General features: G+C 39.6%; 1 protein-coding gene across 5 annotated transcripts in view; it reads left to right on the top strand.

The window, feature by feature from the left end:
• Positions 1-2,181: 2,181 nt before the first annotated feature.
• Positions 2,182-20,956, top strand: part of CALCRL (calcitonin receptor like receptor) — a 73,993-nt gene continuing 55,218 nt past the window's right edge. The window contains exons 1-3 of one of the 5 annotated variants that reach the window (XM_041124060.1): positions 2,182-2,390; positions 2,775-2,966; positions 3,143-3,282. In XM_041124060.1, the coding sequence (XP_040979994.1) occupies positions 3,278-3,282 (5 nt within the window). In that variant the 5' untranslated portion in view covers positions 2,182-2,390; positions 2,775-2,966; positions 3,143-3,277. Of the gene's footprint in view, positions 2,391-2,417; positions 2,967-3,142; positions 3,283-3,562; positions 3,637-6,424; positions 6,847-20,956 lie in introns of those variants that run through there. The other 4 variants (XM_041124061.1, XM_041124062.1, XM_030018534.2 and 1 more) reach the window with 4 other exon arrangements.

Raw genomic sequence — 20,956 nt, 5'->3', positions numbered from 1 at the left:
TAATTTCCAGAAATATGTATTAAATTTTTACAAAAACCAGAAGGAATTCCTTTCATGGAAATAAATACAGTTGCTTTAGAGATAACACTATGCTTACTCTCTAGTTGACTTTGAGGGGTTTTTTAGTTGGATTTTGGTGGGGTTTTTTAAGACTGACATGAAACAGTGGTACAGTTCCCACCCTTCTGCAAGGCATTTCTCTGATCTTAGGTAAATCTTTTATAATGAGATTTTTTTAAAGGAAAGGAAAAAAAAAAAAGGTAGTTGGTTTCCTATTAAGGTTTTTAGAAGCACCTTGCTGCCTATGAAACAAAACACAGCAGGATATTTTTGAAACTTGCCTACCTTCTTTGATGATGTAAATCTTTTTTTAATATGTCACATGTTGTCTTTTTATGCTTCAAACCACCAAGGATAGTTACACTGCTGTTTGTGAGAGGTGGTATGGAAATAGGTAGCTGAAATAGATGTGAGAGGCTGAGACACTACAGCAAGGAGCAAGGACAGCAATGACAGAATAATAAATGATCTGTTGGACTAAGCTGCCTTTGCCTGTGCACTAGGAATTGCACGTGCGATTTCAGAAAACCTATGTTTTATATGCCTGATGAACTTTGAACTAAATGTACACCAGAAAATATTTATGTAGAATCTTCTCATATAAAATGTATGAGCACCACAATGCAATAACTATATAAATCAGACAAGTGCAGTTCTGGCAGGAAACCTATGAACTCCATAGACTGGTGAAAAGTGGTAACATCAGTTCTCTACACAGAATTAATTTGGTGCGTTGTTCCCTGCCAGTTTCACTTCCAGCTTGGTATTTTCCCATTCTAGTTCATCATTTTTATTGACCTTACTCTCCAGGTATCATCTGTACTCCACGCACTAGGATTTGAGTCTGTAGATGTGGGTTGCACTGCACAAGAGCAGAGCAGTAGGCTAAATACTTGGACCAGCTGGAACTTGTCATTGCAGACAAGTGGAGAACCCAAGGTTTAAGCTGCTCCCAGGCCTTTCTGCTTGTAGCATAGCAACTGCCTTAGCACAGTAGTGTACGTGGCTGCCAAAAGCAAGAGTTGCTTTAGGCACCCTAGGTACGGGAGTCAGAACTTACCAGTGGGCTCAACACTCCACTAATGCCACATTTACCCTGCCTCTACACTGACACTGGCTGCGTCTGCCTGGCTAGGAATGCAGGGGAGTGCACAAACGTCTGCACCTTTTCTTGTATAATTTTTATGGTGAATGCAGTAAAAATATCTAATCTTCCATTATTGGTCATAATAATTTCCCATGGGCTGCCCGTATTAAAACTAACGTAACTGCTGGATGGTGTGATGTACCTCGGAGTGGAGACAGAGCTGAGGTATGTGCAACTTAAGCTTCTCCAGCAGCTCAGTGACTCAGTAAGGACATTCTGAGTCTATGGTTTCAGATTAGAGCAAAAAGAAAGTGTTAAGTGCTGGGTAAGTAACACATTTGCAATACCTGCCTTCTGTCACTGATGTCTGACAGATAGGCTGTACTACCCTATACACCATGTTAAAATCCTTTTATAAAGAAATGCAGTATTCCCTAGCATGATTCTGAGGTATCTGACCATGATTCACAGTAAACTAAAACATCTTCTAGAGCTGTCACTTAAAAGAGAATGAAACTCATTCTTCAGCAGTAGGAGTGCAACATTCATATAATGCTAGTGTTTATATGAATCTGTGTTATTGAGGGCAGTGTTTCTTTAAGGAGAGTTTTTCCTCAGCATGAAGCCCAAATAAAGGTGATGGGGACAGAGCTGTTTCTGAGGCAGAGTCCTCTGCCCAGCTGTGACTGCGGTGTTTTCAGTTGTGATGGGACTCTGATCGGAGCCTTGCAGGGGTTGGGAGGAAGGGGAAGGGGTTTGCCCGTGGTGTTTCTTAAAGCTGTTCCACCAAGAACACTAACAAGGATTTGTAAACTCTTATGTTTTATTAGATCATAAACTAGAATGATGAACTTTCTAAAACAGAATATTCTGAATGAGACAATAGATATAAAACATAGATAGGAAAGAATAGATGCATTTGTTTGTACACAGATTGCCTTGTGATCCCTGTGTCATTTCATGGCAGTATCTCTCCTTCAGGCTCCCTCTTGGTCCAGCAACTTGTCCCTGGCTGCCTAGATTCAACACCTACAAAATCCACCCTGGAAGTCTAGGAAAAAACATCCTTTCCATTCCTGCAGAAACCTGGCTCTGTGGCTGCTCCTCAGCCTTCTAAATCTCCTGCTTGCTGAGCTCTCTTGCAAACTAACAGGGTCTCCTCACTGAGTGTGCTCAGTTGCTCTCCAGGACTGTGAGGTCTTCTCTTCTTCCAGGACTGCAGTAGCTAGGACAGGACTAACAGGTACTCCCCCATACCCTGCCACCCCCTACTTACATTATACCAAAGAAAGTTCTCGTGCATTCATTTTGTAGTAACAGTGATTTAAAAAGTGATCCATTGTGGGATCTCTTATGTCATTGTTGAGACAGGAAAAGACTTCATGGTTATAGCATCTCCACAGTACCTCTACTTCGGTTGACTAAGAAAACATTACAAAATTATTCATCTTTTAGGCTTGTTACTTAGTGCAATGAGAATGAAGACTGGAATGTTGTAGACTCTATAAAAACTGATCTGATTACAGTTGGAGATTTGATCTGAGAGTGTGCACACTTCTTGGTGTGTGTACTAGGTTTGGCCACCATACCAGTTATCCAGCTGTCTTCCTGTCTTGTTTTTTTATAGCGCCGTGGTGCATTGAATTAGTTTTTCCCTTAAAAAGTCCAAACTGCAATGTGATCTGATCTTCATCAACTCCACAAGAAGTTTTTTTTGTGCCCTTCTACTTCATTCACCACTTTTCATTCCTGTATCGCCAATATCTGCAGAACAACCAAACGCAAGAATAAGATAAAAAGACCTGTGCATTTCTCAAAGGTAATTAAAGGGTGAATGTATAAGGGGGGATAATTGAGTCACAACACAGGGAAAAGATAGGGAATCAGATGGCAGAATGGTGAAGAGGTCAGAAAATGAAGCTATGCTATAAGGTGTTAGAGTGACTGTACATTTCCAGTTAACTAGAGTCCATTCACCCAGTCATTTCATTCCAGAATCTGCCCCGGTTGCTTTGGAGGAAATATGCAGGGTGGTGTGAAATTTCTCCCACTTTGTGGGATGGGAGCCAACAAGCCGAAGCAATTTTACAGAGGTTTGATGAGCTTCCCTGTATCATCTGACCTGCAATAATGTGGTATGTGGCCTTAGTCCATAGAGGTGATGAAGCAAAATGTCTTTGAGAAATAATCTAAAGTCTTTTTATTTGTTCTTTTTTTCCCTCTCACATTTTTACTGGTATGCCCTCCTTTTTCTCCTTTTTACTTTCTATCCCCTGCTTCTCTTTTCTTTCCCATTCATTTGAGCCAGCATTTCTCCCTGCGTCTCCCACCCATCTAGTGTTTCAGAACTGGTACGTTTGTTTACATTTTGAGAAAGTCTTCACCTTTCTAGATTCTACCTTTCAACCATATTAAAGTGGACACGAGGATTAGGTTTTGTAACTGGTTGCTTTTGGTGCCATCTTCTCTCGAGAAAGAGCCAGGTTCAGGTAAAGTGGCACATGCATTTTACGGTTATGGAGTGTTTACACGGGAACCCTAAATATTTTATTCATAGGCAATACCATACCGTAGGCCAAACACGAGGAGTTTCCTCGGTTTTGTCTCTCCCGTGATCTCTTGTGAACCCGTAGCCGTGCCACGTCGCGAGTCGCGCGTCACGGTTTTTGGGTTTTTTTTCCCCACGTGTCCCTTTTGTCACTGACCGCGCGTGAGTTAGGCACCCTGCCTCGAGGCGGTGTTCCCGGTTCCTCGACTCGCCGGGCCGCGATGCGGGGGGCAAACGCCGGCGGGAGACTGGGGACGGCCGCCCGCGGGCTGCTGCGGGGCGCCCGCCCGCCCGCCCGCTCGCTCCCCGCGCCGCCCCGCCGGCCGCCGCGCGGGGGCGCCGCCGGCGCAGGTGCGGGGCGGGGAGGGCGCGGCAAGGCACCCCCGGCGAGGGGCGGCGAGGGCTCTGCAACGCAACGCAACGGGGTCGGGAAACGCGGCGGCCAGCGCCCCCGCGGCCGCGGGCACGGCCGAGGCTGGACTGCCTGTCCGGAGGGAAAAGGCGGGGGGGAGCCAGCCGAGCGCGGCCGTCCCCTTGCCGGCGGGCGTTTGTCACAGCTGCAACGCTAGAGAGAGGGATTCTCGGAGCCGACCGTGGGGATGAGGAGCAGTCTCGTTATTTGCAAAACCGTGTTTATCCTTGAACTTTTCAGATCGGATCGAGATTTGTGCTCAGAGGTCGAATTAGTTTGGGTTTGGTTCTTTTTTCCCCTTTGCGTGGTTTTAAGCTTTCCTTGGTTAAAGCACGGTCAGTTGTGCTCATTTAGATCCCTTTTGAACCGCTCGCACCCACGCTGTGATAACCAGGGCAGCCTGTATCGGTGTAATTTACGTGCCTTTCAGCCCGAAGGAGGGGTAGCTGAAGTAGCGTGGGGGCCTTCTGCGTCTTTGAAGTGCAAATTACACCAGCTGGGATGTCTCAAATACCTGTAGAGTAGAAGTAGGAAAGTTCCAATGATAGCTAAAGAAGTAGAGTGTAAGACTTTGGAACTAAAATAAAAGACCCCAAAACCCCAACCGACTCCACTTGAATTTGACGTGCCAAATCAAACACGGCCTATGTAATAAATCTCTCCAGCCAGTTCAGACGCCTGCCTTGAATGTGTGTGCTGGGCTGGAATACGTGGATTATTTTCCAGGTTACAATGTGTAACGTACCATGTTGTAATCTATAGCCTAGACCTAATTGCTCTAAAATAATGCAACCACGCTCACCTCTGATGAAATTCTACTACCTGAGGTGACATTGCTTATTTCAGAGAGGTTAATTTCTATCACTCTTCAGAATCAGAGCTAATCCCCGGGTTTTGTCTGTTTACGTTGCCTAGAAGCTGAGTGCCAGTTCTTAGTTCTTCGCTGATTATAAAATTCAAACATTCTCCCGTTGATGTAAGATCCTAGAAGCACCAACAATCGCATATGCCAAATGAGTATTAAAGGCATATGCCTGCTCTTTTACTGACCCTGGAGTGTGATTTCACAATTCATATTATCCAGTGGCCGTATGGATTTAAAGTATTCCTGCCCCTCTTTCCCCTCTTCCGAGTTTTCCTGACCCTGGCTTGTGGTTGTTTTTTTGTTCTAGGTTGGTTTTTTTCTTAGTTTTGGGTTTCTTGCTGGTTTTTGTTGTTGTTGTTGTTGGTTGGTTGGTTTTTTTGAAGGAAAGTTTTTTAATGGCTAGATGAATTCCCTCATTCAGTTCACAACTTGTTCCACAAATGTTTCTGCTGGTAAAAAAGGTGGATGAGCAACAGGTAGTGAGAAGAAAGCAGAATACTTTATCTTATTTCATAAGCAAATTAAGTGGTTATAATTTTGATAAGCACTTAGGAAACCATGACCTTTCGGAGGTCCTTATGGCCTTCCTTAAGGAGTACCGGTGTTAGAGGTGTTAATAATATTTGAGCTTAATGCTCCGTGAACTCCCCATTTGCTCAGCGTAGTATTGTCTTGTGCACGCAGCAACTGTCTATTGATTCGGAGAGCCCAGATTCCGTCTGTAGGACAGGTATCAATTGTGCAAAGAACAAGTGATAAACGCTCTCAAAGAAACGTTTTTAGGTCCTGATAGAAAGTTCTTTGAAGCTAGTAGAAGGACCGCCATTAGTTTTGTTTTGTCTTCAGTTATAGTGGTTTTCAAACTGGGAAGCTCATACTTGTGCTTCCGAATCACCAGCATTTAAAAAAAATGCAGCCTAGAGATCTGTGCAGCAATAGCGATATTCCTGCTGCCTTTTTTCTACCCTTGGTATTTCAAAGAGTCGGTTACTTAAATACAGGGTCTTTTCTTGGGTGTAAAACAAAGCGGCGCTTTAAGCTATGCTCTTGCTTGAATTTGCGAATTTGATTCTGACCTTTAATGCAGTTTTACGTTTGAGGAACGAAAGTATTTCTCCGCAGAGCTTTTCAGCACTTACAGTACAGGACGTAACGCAGCCCCTGCCGTTTCTGGCAGAGGTGGGTCAGGTCAGTGCCACTAAGGAGGAATGCAGCTATTGTGTATTACTTGTCTCTGAGTAAAGGTCCAAAGTGATTTATTTCTCTGGGTCTAGTTCGAGGAGGAGGACGAATCGCACCGGCTCGATACGTGCAAAGGCAGGTCCCGTGGTCTCCTCCTTTCCAGCCGAGCGAGCGAGTTATTTTCCGACCGGTTTCGCAGCGGGGCGGCCGAGCTGCCGCCGACCGCGGGCAAGGTGCGGGCCGGCCGCGTCCCGAGAGGAGCAGGCGGCGACGCTCGGGACTCGGGCAGCTCGGCTCTCCCGCCTGGAAAGACCCGAGCAGCCCGGCGTCCCCGGGACGTGCCCTTCGGGAGAGAAGAGTAACTTAGCGCGGGCTGCGGGCGGGGTCAGGGTGATGTAACAGGAAGCGCTGATGTTTCGGGGCCGTCGCTGACAATCTGACCGGCTGCCGGCGCTGCCCGCAGCGGCGCTTCTCGGCGGAGCGGAGCGGAGCGGAGCGCGGCCGGGGCACCTCTCCCCCTGCGGCCACCGGCCTCGGTAACTGGATTATAGCCGGCGGGAGGATCAGGCTCGCGTAGCTCTGTCTCTTCCTTGGCCGGGGCGGGAGGGAGCGAAACATCTCTCCTTTCTGCCTCGCTGGAAAGGGAGCTCCAGCTGATTTATCTGGAACCGCTCTCCTAGAAACTCAGCGTGGTGAGTAGTGATCGAAACGGTTTCATTGTTTTCACCCGGGAACAATGTTTTTGCGCCGTCTGAATGCGTTTGCGGTCACGCGTGTGTGCGTGCTTTTGCGTTAGCCTCAGCGTGTGACATGTAATCTGCGGGGAGAAAGGGGCATGAGGAAAAGCTTCGTTTATTTTTAGTGAGCGAAATGTTGAGCTGATTTTATAACCGGTGGTGTTGTAGTACAGCCTTGAGGAAGCAATCGCCGATAAATAGGTAGAAAGGGAGATAAAAAAACCCCTGATCAGCACTTAAAGGATTCTGTCTAAAACCTCTAATATTAGCTAACCGAATTTCTGTCTTTGCATCTGGAGAGAATTAGAGTCTCATTGGTTTGAAAAGGGTCTTTAAGACTAATTCAATACAACTGGAGCTCATTCAAGAGAGGCTGAATTAGGTGATAAAGTGGTGTGGATTTTCTTACTGAATATTCCTTTAATCTTATTGGCATTATTGTACCGGAAAGAGGTCATACTTGAGTTATTTCATAATTAGGTTTTGCGTTGTAATTACACAACTAAAAAGATAAAGCTTCTGTTTTGTTTGGACTTTGTTCGCTTGACAAAAACTTAGCTCGAGTTTGAAGCTTGTACGCGTGCCAGGGTGTTACTGTTTGAGATTTTTCCCACAAACACCGAACTGGTTTATCGAAAGGTAATTGTCCGCTATTTCACTTCCTTCAGAAACAGTGGGAAGTGTGTGATTCTGTGCCTTCCAGTATCAGCTGAGAGACAGTTAAGGGTCTTGCCACTTCTTCAGCTTTCGAAAAGAGATGCGAGATCCTCTGTTTTTACAAATACGGTTGCTTTACTGAGATTGCTACATCTAGTCATTTGCTTGTGTGTGTAAGCAGTGGATCTGTAGAACCAGGAAAAGAAATCCTGTTTCTGAAGGATAGTTAAGAAATAGCGTAGCCTATAAATCACGCTTGGATTTGATCTACAATGATTCATTTAGTCATCCGTACGTTTTATAGGGGCTGAGATTGAAATAATAATAAAAATAGCTGAGGGTTTTTTTGCTCTCTACCTTAATAAACTTATGCCAGATACCCTGGGGACAGATTTTTCTGCTCTTACAGTTGTGCCAATGCAGAGTCTTTCCAGTCATATTGTGCATACTGGGCATCTTGTTATTCATTTGCAGTGATAATGCATAGAACGGTTTAAACCCATTCAGATCAGTGATGTGCTAAAAGCCCGATTGTTGTGCTCTGAATTTGAGGTCCTTTCCCTACATTGAAAGGAGACACGCTAGATCTGGCTAAATATGAGTAAGACAAGATCTGAATCCGTGTGTCTTCTTTCCAAGTACGCATGCTGCAATATGGTCGGAAATTCTCAATTAAAAATAATGATCGGTATTTTCACAGTATTTACTTTTGTAGCCTGCTTAAACTTTCACTGACCTGACTGCATATAGGAGCAATCCCAAAGTCTTTATCTGACTTTGAAAATCTCCAACACAGAAGGCACGTGGTGATACTAAATCAAACAAGATGACACTTCAGATAAAAAGTCTTGATGCTGTTTTAATAATCAGTGCAGTAGGAACAACTGTCTTCAGAAGTATTTCAGCTAAATGATTTAGATTCTTAATTTATGGTCTTCTCAAGTAACTGGTTTAGGTTGTGGTGGGACTGCCCACACAGAAGTGTCAGGCATGTATGTGTTTACAGGTTCAGTGCCAGAACCTACATTATTTGCAGATTATGCAAAAAGACAGTGGCAGAATAGCAGTGTAGAACAATGTGACTGCACTTTTTAGTGGACAAAACTAAGTACCTGAATACGCAACATGCATTGCAAGTTCAAGAATTGCATGATGTATGTTCTGTCAACTTCAAATGTTACCGAACTCTGAATTCCTGATCAGCTGGCATCTTGCTCTGCATTAAGAAATGTAGTGTTTGTCCCTTTGAATTGGCTTTTCCTGATACGACACAACTGTTGAAATCCTGGCCCACTAAGAGCCAGTGGGAATTTTTCCGCTGACTCTCAAAGGGCAAGATATTCCTCAATGAGGGTATTTTTCTGTTGAAGGAATTATATATACACCACCCATACAGTCACTTACATTCTGCAGTCTGTTGGCAGCTGTTTTTTGACAGCTTCTATAATTTTCGTATGCTCAGGTTGAAAACCACAAATCTGCATGTCTCGTTCTTGGTGACTAATGTCTTATCTGGCTAAATAAAGGGACCTGCTCCGGGAATGCATTATTGTTCTGTGGGCTGGCTGGGTATTGCAATCCAGATTTAGACTAGGATACATTTAAGAACAAAACTGAGGGAAGAAAGCACACTGATACATTTCCTTGGCCACCAATGTAATTACTAACTTAGTTCTATATTCTGTGCGTTCAAACTAATCAGCTGCTTCCAATAGCATTCCTGGCACGTGCAAGAGCTGGGTAGCATTGGGCCCACAAGAGTCCATGAAATCATGGAGATAAAAGATTCAAACCAGTCCACAGTCAATTGGAAGAAACTATTGTTATCAATATGTTTTTAATAATAACATGCACACAGTGATATTTAAACAGTATATATCTAGTCACTTCTATAGTAAATACTGAACATAACATAAGCTATTTATGAAAACAATTGAAGGAATTTCTCCAATGAGAAGTCCAAGTCTACAGTTAGGAAAACAAAATAGAATTTCTCTTTAAGAAGTTGTTCCCATCTGTTCCCAATGTGTTTACAGTGTTCTTGATCTGCTAGCAAAATTCCTTCTGTGCTTCTGATTAGCTGTCATTCCTACAGAGTGTGTACACAATATTGGCATTACCTCAGTGCTACAGTCATCTCTGTTCTAAAAGCATGTGTAGCTATGTCATTGGGTTTCATATGTAGTAGTTTCCTCGGTTAAGCTTTACGCTTATGGAAAACAGTCTCTTAGTTGCTCATGTAACTATTCTGTTACTGGAAAATATTTTAAGTCTTTGGTGTAGCAAATTGTCAGAGCTCTGGAATTAACTATATCCTTGATACCACTGTGCCAAGGAAGCGTTGAATGCTTCCTCTACCAAAACAGATGTGAGTTGACAAACAAATAACTTTTAAGCAGTAAAATAAAACTGGAATTGTGTTTGTGTATGTGTTTATGCATATTAGACATATAATAATATCTATAATATATTATTTCTATGTACATATGCACAATACATGTGGGTCTATATCATGCTGACTTTTATTATTCCTAGTTATTCCTAATTGTATCTAAAGAGAGAACATGTACATTTTAAAAGAGACTTTCAAAGTAAATTAGTCCTAAACCTCATTGTTTGTCTAGAAAACTGTGATTTGTGAATGTTAAGATTTTAACTGAATACATTTGAATGTTGTTTCCTTTTAATATTTAAAAGAAAAAGGAGAAAGTTTTCCATGGGTGTTCACAATCAATTTTTTTTCTTTTTAGTACTCACGTTGGCAATTCCGATGTTTTCAGTATAATACGCTTGCACAAAGAGCAGCAGAAATTAGCCTATTGCTTACCTGTTATCTTAATGGATAATTCCACGGCCAGTGCAGTACAATATAAGATCTTCTTATTAAATTTGTTTCCATTAGAGCATTTGTTTTTAGCAATACTTTTTCTTTTTGCCCTATTCTAGAATCTGGGCAAAACTGGAAGGCTAAACTTTCACATTTTCAAAGTTTTGTTTTCACAGTTCTCTCTCATGCATATCTGCCTTAGTCTCCCAAGCTTGTTTATACTGTTTACATTTTCCCAGCAAAGTCATTCTTTTTCTGCCCTAGTTCTGTGCAAACACTTTCAATCATTGCTGCAGTCTATGCTGTCCAAAAGAACAGAAGTGATTTATTTAGAATTGCTTTTCCTTGGAAAGATGCATTTGAAATGCACTTAACTGAATGTAATGCATTAAAAAAAGACTTTCCATGAGAGAAGCAAAGTACTTAACTTCAAGAAAAGAAAACAGATTCTCAGCTGGTGTAAACTTGCATGTGTCTCTGAAGCTGCTACCTTTTAATATAGCATAGATGTCACCCAAGACTTTTCTGACAGTTTTGGCCACTATTAAGCTGTAGCTGACTATTAAGATACTAACTGAATTTTAGAAAATAAAACAAAGTTGTATTTCTGTATTTATGGCTGAATCATGCAGGCCTTATTTAAACAATATCCCAAACAAAATTAGTGACAGAGTTTTGTTTAATGAAGCCCATACCAGTCTAACTTCCCATATAATACCAAGGACAAGGAGCAAAACGCAGTGATTAACGATTTTTTTTTTTTTTTAATTATTATTATGTTCAGAGCAGCTACCTCATATACTGTGGTAAACCATCAGATGTGTTTAGGCTGAATATCCTTCTAGTTCCTAAAAACTATATCATCTTTTCCACATATTCTTTAGATGATTCTGACTTTGAAAACTGCACAATCTTGATGCTTGTATGGGCATAATATATCACTCTTTGTAGATTAGATTTTCCCCTCACTTTTTTTCTCCTCCATTACCGTGGTAAGATCTTGGAAATTGATTTTAATAAGTTTTGTATTATTTTAACACTGGCAATGCTGGTAGAGTTTCATTAAAGTAAAGCAAAAGATGTACTAAGAATGTATTTGTTATACAAAACCTCATTTGTTTTAGGCTTTACAAATATTTTTCTTATTAATATTATCAGACATGAATATAGTTTGTCTCCCAACGTTGTGCTCTATAATCCTTCCTAGATAGAAATTTGAAAATGCATATTTCAGAAATCAGTAAGAGCTTTGGACATAATACTTCTTTCTTCTATGGTTGCACCTATGTATTGATTTTTACTGCCTTAAACGGAACAAAAAATATGATACTGTGCAACCTTTTATGACTAAAAGGGCACATTTTTGCAATGATTATCCTGAAATGTTCTGTATAATGGGGATATCTGCCTTTTTGTTTCTGTTAGTGAAATCCAGCAGGTGTCACTCTGGGGATTAAATAAGGACTATTTCACAAACAGAGATAAATTTGTTTGGGAGATGAGATGTAGAATTTAAAAGTATTTATTCTAATACATTTTTCCTGGATAATTTTTTGACCATGCATGCCTTTTTAATTTTTAAGTTTGTTTTTTTTTTAATTACGTGATTTAACAGGTGTATTCATCTTTCCGTGTATCCCTTTGAACATGAAAAATGACACAGTAGTTACTATTGGACTATACAATGAGAAGCTTTACTCACAGGTGTCAATTTTGAAACATAAAGAGCTGGGAATCAGGTGAATATTGCCTTTATGATCTTAAAAAATGCTTTTGTCATCTTCTCTGGGAACCAAAATTATTGGCTTTGTCATTGGAAATTCTAGCTGCACAAGTAATGTGTTTTCAGTTACACTGAATCCAAGGAGGTGCTCTGCAGTAGGCTGCTGTAAGTGAATGTATTTATTGAAACTGTCTACATATTTTTTTCTGTTTGAATTAGCTAAAATTGACATGATAGGTGGCTAATTATCCAAAGTTTCACAGTAAAAATATTTGGAGAAGAGAAACTTTTTCACATTGCACTGTTGCTAGTACAAGAAAGTACAAGCTGTATTTTTTTTTGAAAAAATAGAAAAAGTCCTGTTTATTGCGCAGAGTGTTTCTTTAGTGCATGGTATGACAATGTGTGTGTTGCATTCTGGTGGATTTTCACATGAGTGTATAACTCCATAATCCATGGAGTCCATATTATGTGGAATAGGAGCATAATTGTTAAAAACTTTTGGGTTTCTACAGGTGATTCTTGTTTATTTCCTGTGCTGTGTTAATGCCACCTTGTACTGAAACAAATACTTCGGCAGGCAGCTTTGGAAGGCAATCCACACATACAAGTCTCTTTTCAAATAGAAAGAAGTTGTTTTATATAAATACGTGCATACATACATGTATTTTTATATATGCATAAATGTGTATAAATTTTTATTACATGTGTATAGATATATTTTACACATATATTTTTTAAAATATCATCTCGCTATAGAACTTGTAACCTCAGGCCACTTTAAACAATCCAGTTTCCTTTCTCTCACTTCTTTCTCCTGTTCAAGCCCCCATCCTGTTCCGTTTTTTTATTCTATTCAACTTCCTTTCCTGTGATGACTCTGAATGAGTCACTTTGCCAGGCATTAAGAATGTGGCTTGACAATGTTTCCAAAAGCTTATCCTACACTGGCTCATGCAGATGAAATTAACCTCTGCCTTATCCTTCCTCTCAAAGAGAAATGTCTGTCTTCACAGGTCTAGTTTCTTGGAAGGGGGAGGCGGGGGTAAGAACCCTTTCCATAAATGACTATATGTTAAAATTCATAGTCATCTTCCTTGAAGAGGAACAACAGATGTGCGTACCGTAATAGAATGTCAAGATCGGTAAACTTTTAAAAATTGATTTAGTGTTTATTCGGGAAGAAGTTAGTTTAAACAAATTCAGGAAAGCCAAAATTAAGGCTCTTTCCTGAGTGCTATTCAAGTACTCCCTGCATGGCCACCATTCTGCTCTTTTCATTTTTTTATTAAATGTGTTGTTTATTGCATCGTAATACATTGAAAGAAGGCCACCAGGATTGTGCTTTTTTTCTATGTAGCTAGCAGCAATCGGAAAAAGCACATGCTTAACACTGAGTGGGCACTTAAACACTGAACTAAATTGTAGCCTTTCTTGTGGTTATGTGCATGCCAGTGTAGTGTGAGGTTTGTGGGGGTTTTTTTATTTTTTTTTTTCCTTTGGTTCCCACCCTCCCTGCCCTGTTTTGGAAGGAGTGGGTAAAGAAGGATTTAAAAAAAAAAAAAACTTTTCTAATCTGTTAATCGTGTATGTGCATCAGGAAATAAAAGCCTTTCTGCTGAAAACAAACAGGCAAAATTATAGTCCTAGAGAAGAGCAACTTTGGAAACCAATACACAAATGAGAATAAGAACTCACATCAAGTTAAAGTCCGCTATTGCAGTGTTCTCCCTACCCCGCAGAGCTGGGAAATCTCATACTCCATCAGTTTTCACTAAGGGAGATCTGAAAGATTATATCCCTTCTATCATTTTCTGTGTGTAATGTTGTAAGAGTAATTAATATTGACACAAATTACACATCAGTAAGCAAAGTAGAAAAGAAAATTTGTTCATTTCTATTTGCTATCACAATATAGGTTTTATATAAAACAAGAGTAATGGTTGTAATTGGAAGATCAAACAATTCTATCTGGAGTACAATCACTGGGTATTCATTTATATTCATTTAAATTTATGTTTAGTTTCTCATACTGAAAATGCTTAATTTCTGACTAAAGGAGGAGATTTGAGCAGTCTTCAAATCTTGATAATATCATTCTTAGACTGATTGCGGAAGTCACAGCACAGTCTTACAAGAGCCTTATGTCCCCCCACCCCACATGCTGGATGCACTAGAAAAACATCATTCAGATGTTTTTAACCTCTTAGCATGAACCACTGGGGTAGCTGCTGGACCTAGGTCTTTTTTCTTTTTTGTTTGGTTTTTTTTTCCTTCCCCAATTATTTCAGAAGAGGTTGTGCAGGTAGAGTTTCTTCTCTAGAGAAGATCCCTCTTCTAAAAACTGTGCATGCAATCCAAGGGTAGAATTCAGCCAATGTAGTTTAACTGGACGCTTTTTATTTAGAGTTACAGAGATAAAATAGTCTGCTGACATGCTAAGCTTTTCCTAGAGTCACATTACAGCCCAGTGAAGGACATGGCAGTAATTCAGGGTTTGTTGGAAGGATGGCAAAATATTTGTGCTGTCTCTGTGGGGGCACTGGGGCACCAGAGTACATCAACGTATACTGCCATGTGTAACATCAAGTGTATACAGTTAGGGTGAAGTCAGCACCAAAAAAGCCCAGATTCAAAGCAGATTTAGGTACTGATTGCAATAAGCTTTCTAAGTCAGATTAGGCAAGGGGAGAAAAGATAGTGTTGAAATACATTTTGTCCAATGAAGACAGACTGGCAAGATAGACAGTTATCCATGATAACTCAGCTTCCTCAGGGAATGCACATTTGCCAAACCAAAGTGTTAAAAAATAGCATTATACCATGCAGGAGTGTGGGACTTCTTAAGCCAGAGGTTTGGGGGTTTTATTTTATTTTTGCAATTTCTTTAGCCCTTGTGTTTCCTAGATTTCCAAGCTTTTATATTTTTAAACATTTACAGCTTTTAAACAGGACAGTTGTCCAACTCCTTCATCCTTGAGCACTAAGTAACAGTAAAACGATGAAGTCTAGTAGCAAGGAAGCAAGGAAGATAAAATGATAGAAGGAAAGACAAATGAACAAAGAAAAAAAAAAATCTGAACCTCAAAATGTAGTTCCCATAGGAAAGTAAACTGTGAACAAATCAGTAAATGGAATGATTATGTCTTTAGCATGACCTTCTAATTGCAAAGACAAAGCTGAGTCAGGTATCCTGTGGTCAGTCAAAAGCCATTTCTTTACATGCATAGCCACTTGGATAAACTGAAGGATTCTTTCCGATGGTGAGAAATCTGTATTTGGAGTTATGTGTATGAATGAATTCACAGTAGGGTTGCTAAATTAATTGTCTATTCAGTATTTTAATTTGGCAACAAAAGCAGATGCTGGGTTTCAGTACGTGATCTAGTTAAGTGATGTTAGCTCATAGTTTCTCATACAGAGTGAAGGTGAAACATCCAGTTGTCACACATGGAAGATACTTATTACCACATCTCTTCTTCATGTATACAAGGGAAGGATTCTTCCTATTTCTGTTACCATGCTAACTTTGAATGTACTGACTATAAGACTCCATGATCTCTCAGAATTTAAACGTATTATTTTCCTTTTTCATTCCCATTCTTCTTGTAATTTGTTGCCCTTCATAGGTAAAATGATTCTGCTGCCTTCTCAGTGTTTACAAATCCTTCAGGCATTTATAGGTAAATATTTTTATTTGTCTTACTCAAGTTATGCAAAGATGTGGGGTGGTTTTGTAAGGCTCCACATGCAGTTAATAGCCCACTCAAAACTCAGTGTGCCAGGGTCTTTTTCTCACCTCTATTATGTAGCATGATTTGTGCACGTGCAATCCCACATTACACTGGTTCCTTTGCTGAGATGCATCCGCTATTAAAAAAAAATTGCTGAATGAGAGTAATAGAGAGGAACAATGGGCTATTACAGGATGTTCAAGACAGGGTCATTACAGTATATTTTCTTGTGCAATCTTGTTATGAACAAGCTTTATATTTACCAGCTTGTTTCATTTGTCAGCACCCTATTATTAGTGTTGTAAGGCTATGAACTGCCCATTTTCTAACAAAGTTCAATCTGATGAAATACAAATTTTATCTAATAGCTCTGTGGAAAGCTGCTTTTCAATATTTATAATACATTTATATATTTTGTAAGTATTCAGTATTTGTTTATCAACCTTGGTAATGAGAAAAAGAGCCAGTAAATTTTTCACTATCAAACTGCAGATTAGCTCTAGTCAACTTAGCAAAATAAAGTCACAGAAGCTTATGATGGGCTGTTGAATTTGAAAGTCTAGATAGATCCTTTAAAAGAAAAATATTTTGCTTTTGAAGTTTGACAAGAAAACAGCTTATTTGCAGTGCTGCTTTTTGACATACAGGGGTTTTTTTTCCGCAATTTATAACACTTGGAATCCAAAGGGTCTGTCTGATGTAAAAGGTGAAGATAAGAAATGGCACCTAGTGGGCCTTTGAAGCAATTGTGGACTGTTTCTGTGATGTGTGATTAAATTAACAACTCTGTAGCTGAAGGACACCCACTAATGGGCACAGCTGCAAACATTTAAGAAGGTTTCCAGCTGATGTGAATTAAGCAGTTCAAGCAAGAGGGTTCAGTCGAATTTGGGAAGACATGAATTTGGGATTGGGATCCAGGGATTAGTAGAATAGACTAGAAACCAATCCACAGGGATTTGGGATGCTGATGAAAACTGTATATGTTTTCAGCATTGTATGAAAATGTCTCAATCATTAATCAAGACACAGCATTTTCTTAGATGTGAAAATGGTCTTTTTTGTGTTCTTGGAATAAACACAGCCTAATTTGGAATACTGGGCTATATTTGTGTAACGGAGTTTAACGAATGGAAAACTAAGGGTACTGTAGGTCAGTATTGAGGTTAGCAGAACTGTGAGGGGGAAGTCTCGCAGCTGCGTATCCTACAGCATGTCTCAGTGCTGCTGCCTTTTGCATGCAAGGACAAGGGGGGTGGGGGAATCGGCCACTACAGGAGTATACATGTGAGTCTGGTTCTTGCAGAATAAGAAAAGTATTAAGTGACATGAAGTGTCAGTGGATGAGATTTGAATGAATGCTGCTCATCAAAACTTTTCCAAAGTGTACAGCTTTTGTCCAGTTTGACAAATGGCTCATTAGAAGTGTTAGAGACCAACTGTTTTTCTTCAGCTCTCTGACTCCATTTGGCTTTTGAGTCTTCAATCCTACAAAATACTTGAAGTCACAAGTAGTGTACTTAGACATTTCCACATACTTAGTGAAACTATATAGGTGATATGCAGAGCACAAAACAAGGCCAAGGGTTTGCAAAACCAGCAACAATTTAAAGAGAGTTATAAATGGGGAAAAAAAAGCTAGTGTCTGGCAAGAAAATATTGAAGACAAAGTATGTGTTGGAGAAAATGTCTTTTGTCCACTGGGCCCAAACCACTGCTCCTTTTGAAAGGTGAAGACATAGAGGGTGCTCAGTAATTATTTACCATGCCTAATGTTATTTGTATCCTCTTAACAAAGACTATTAATATATCGCTTGGTATAGGAAGGGGAGTTTGCACTGCTTAATGTAAAAATAAAGCAACTAATTAATACCAATCAACAATATTTCTGTCACATTAACTACAGCACAATTGTTAATATGTTCCTCCTAAAACACCATGTGATCTTATGTGCATGGATGTAAGCAGTTTTTTGAACTGAAAAAGCTCCAAGAAATACATGTGGATTTCCAGAATCCATTTGTAACTTTAAAAAGTGAACACTTAAATGCTTAGAGTATTGAACCTGTCAAAAGGATTGCATGTGGTGATTTTTTAAATCAGCTGGGTTTTCTTAGAGGGTGACCATTTGAAAGAGCAGTAGGTTTCTTGGGTGTATGTCATGCCAGGAAAGGGACCACAAGTGTGGTTAAAAATTATTTCTGTTGGGTTTCCAATGAGGTAACCTGCAATGGATTGCTGAAAATCTTTCTCTTGACTCTCTTAAGAGAGAGATTGTAACGATACTCTGGTAAAAAATAAATTAGTTCCAGTCCCACAGAGGGGGATGAACTCAGCTTGTCACAGACAGACAGTTGTTTCCTGACATTGGGCACTTGGTAACAACTTCCAGTGTTTGAAGATGTCACAGGTCATATGGATTCTCTGTGTTTGTGGCCCTTTGGGCTTAACAGGAAGGTCACCAAGTTATCAAGCAACTGCCGTCTGTTTGAAGAGATTCAACTGCCTTTCCTGCCCCACTGTTGGAGAACCTCAGCTTTCAAAGAGAAAACAGTGCTGCTCCTGTGAAATTGCCAGTATTTACACCTTGTTTTGTAGCTAAAAACAGCAAAAAAAAGATGGAAGTGTAATTCTTTTCATTCTCATTTCCTTTGTGTTCCGTCTGATCCTATGGACTCTCTTTCATCTAGCATAATCTCTGTGGAGCAACCAAATATATCTTAATTTCTTTTTCTGTGCTCTGAGAGTCTTGGACTGCTGCCTTTCCAAAGCTGTCTCTATCCCCAAATCTTTAGGATAAGGATTCTCACTTCTCTGCAGCCCTCTGGAAGAATTTTCTGTGTTTTCCACATATAGCCTGAGAGTATATGTTGTAATAAAACAAAGCATAGAATAATCCTTGCTCAACAAACCTATATGGATAATGCAAAGGATGATTGAGCCAGAAACCTTCTTCCCCAGTAGACCTTTTGACTGACTTTATCCTGATTGCATGAGAGCATGGTTATCAGAAGACCTGTTTCTAAGTTGCATCTCTTTAAAGAAGTGCAAGATATATGTGCAATAATTCTATTTATGTGATCATTTGCAGAAATGTAACTACCTCTGTTTTTGTGGCCAGCATTAAGGGATAACTAACACAAAATCAGAGTTGTTGGTTTTGGTTTTTTTCTTTCAAAATGTAGCAAGCATGTTATCCTTGTTACTGATAGAAGATCCCTTTTCACAGTCTTTCAATGAATTAACCATTTTCCTTGTTTTGTGTAAGGAAGGTAACCTTTGTAACATCCTGTTTTATTTACCAGCCATATCTGTAAGCTGCAGGAATCCTGTGTGTGAAGTCACAACACAATGCTCAAGACAGACAGAAATCCTTGATCTTTATTGGAAAACCATTTGGTAACAAACTGAATAAAACTGTGACTCCTGTCAGGTGTTTGTTTTAAATAGCACCAACTAATACTTTTTTCAAAACTAGAAAAGGGTGAAGTGATTCAAATAAAATCAGAGTCCTCTTATGTCTGCCCCAAAATTCAGGCTGTACCTTATTGTGTATTGGTGAGGAATGGGGAAAGAGAGTTTTATTACTGATCATTCCCTCTTTAAAATTCACACACCTCTGCAGTTCCTACTCTTTTGCTGGAATTGGAATCTAAGTACCAAAATACTATGGAAAAAGGCTGCTCTTGCATTATTTCTGGCAGGCTTATAACCTGGGAGTATCTAAAATATCATCAGAAAGCTTGTTCTAATGAGATTCCTGTCCAAATTTCCAGACCAACAAATCTGGAACATTATCCAAAAAAGTGTAGACACTTATACAATCACACAATTACAGCAGAGCTTGTGGTTGAAGTTTTTGGTGTGGTGGTTTTTGGTTTGGGGTTTTTCTTTGGCGGGGGGGGGGGGGGGGAGTGGTTTGGTTTTGGGATTGGGGTCTTTTTTTGTTGCAGTTTTTCCTTTGTCACTTTTTATATAAAGATTTTTGCATAATTTTAACTCTTCTGTTCTTCCACTCTTGTCTTCTCAGCTGTTTAAGAACTTCCTTTGTCCCCTTCCCTTGTTAATGTTTTTTTATTCAGATTGATCATTCTCCATTCTCTTAGAAATAAGTGTCATTTTTTACGAACAGCAGTCTGTTAAAGCGGAGGGTGGTGAGAATTTTGCAAAATGAACTATAGAACCTGTTCATACTCATTTTCTAATTATGACTGTATCACTACTGACTATTGACCCAAGTTAGCAGGTGGATATTATTTAAGGAAATGTTTTTTCTGTGCTTAGTTTCAGGTAGATTTAATAATGAGTTTGCACGCTATTGCTATATCAAATTCTCCTTACTACCAAATCTTTGCTAGATGTAAATGTTTCATAGTTTTAGACACAGTCGACTACTTAGTTCAAATATTACTCCAGAAGTACAATAAATGCAAAAAATAATTCTGGAAAAGCTCTGCATTAAAGCAGCGGCCACCATGAGCAAACAGCTTGTTTGCTACACAGTATAGGTGATGCAGTTGTCAGTGCTATTGCTGTGTTAGTATTCATCAGTAATTAATTCCATTGCTTGAACAAGAGCGCTCAGAGACCATGTTATCATTCTAGCAGAGCCCTGCCAAGCAGCTGGTGCTGTTTCTTGTTTTTGTTTTTTTCTCAGGGAAGTAGGATTGAGCTCACTGGAAATGTTTTTCATCTTTCACTGATATAAATCTGTAAACATAATCATTCAAAGAAAAACACATTTGACATACATTACATATATGGATAAATATATATTATGCAGTGGTGACTCCTGTTTATGGTTCCTTGATTCTATAATAGGTAAACTAGTAAGATATGTGTGGTTTAAATTTTATTTATGACATTAGCATCCATATGCTCCTAAAATACAGTTTGATGATCACATAAGCTTAAATTAATTTGCATTTTAGGAGGAAAACCTTTTTATGTATGTGATGAATGTGAGGGAGAAAACATCGGTCAGCACAACTTGTGACTACAAAATGGATTAGGGTGCTCTTTTAGAATTTATCATTATTTAGTTACATATAGTTTTCTGTGGAAAACGTACTTCTCTAGCACCTATGTACTGTTGCAGCTGCTCTGAGGAAATATTTGCATATA

Source organism: Aquila chrysaetos, chromosome 6 (genome assembly GCF_900496995.4).
Source record: "Aquila chrysaetos chrysaetos chromosome 6, bAquChr1.4, whole genome shotgun sequence".
NCBI classification, from domain to species: Eukaryota; Metazoa; Chordata; class Aves; order Accipitriformes; family Accipitridae; genus Aquila; species Aquila chrysaetos.
This window is presented reverse-complemented; position numbering and strand designations above follow the sequence as displayed.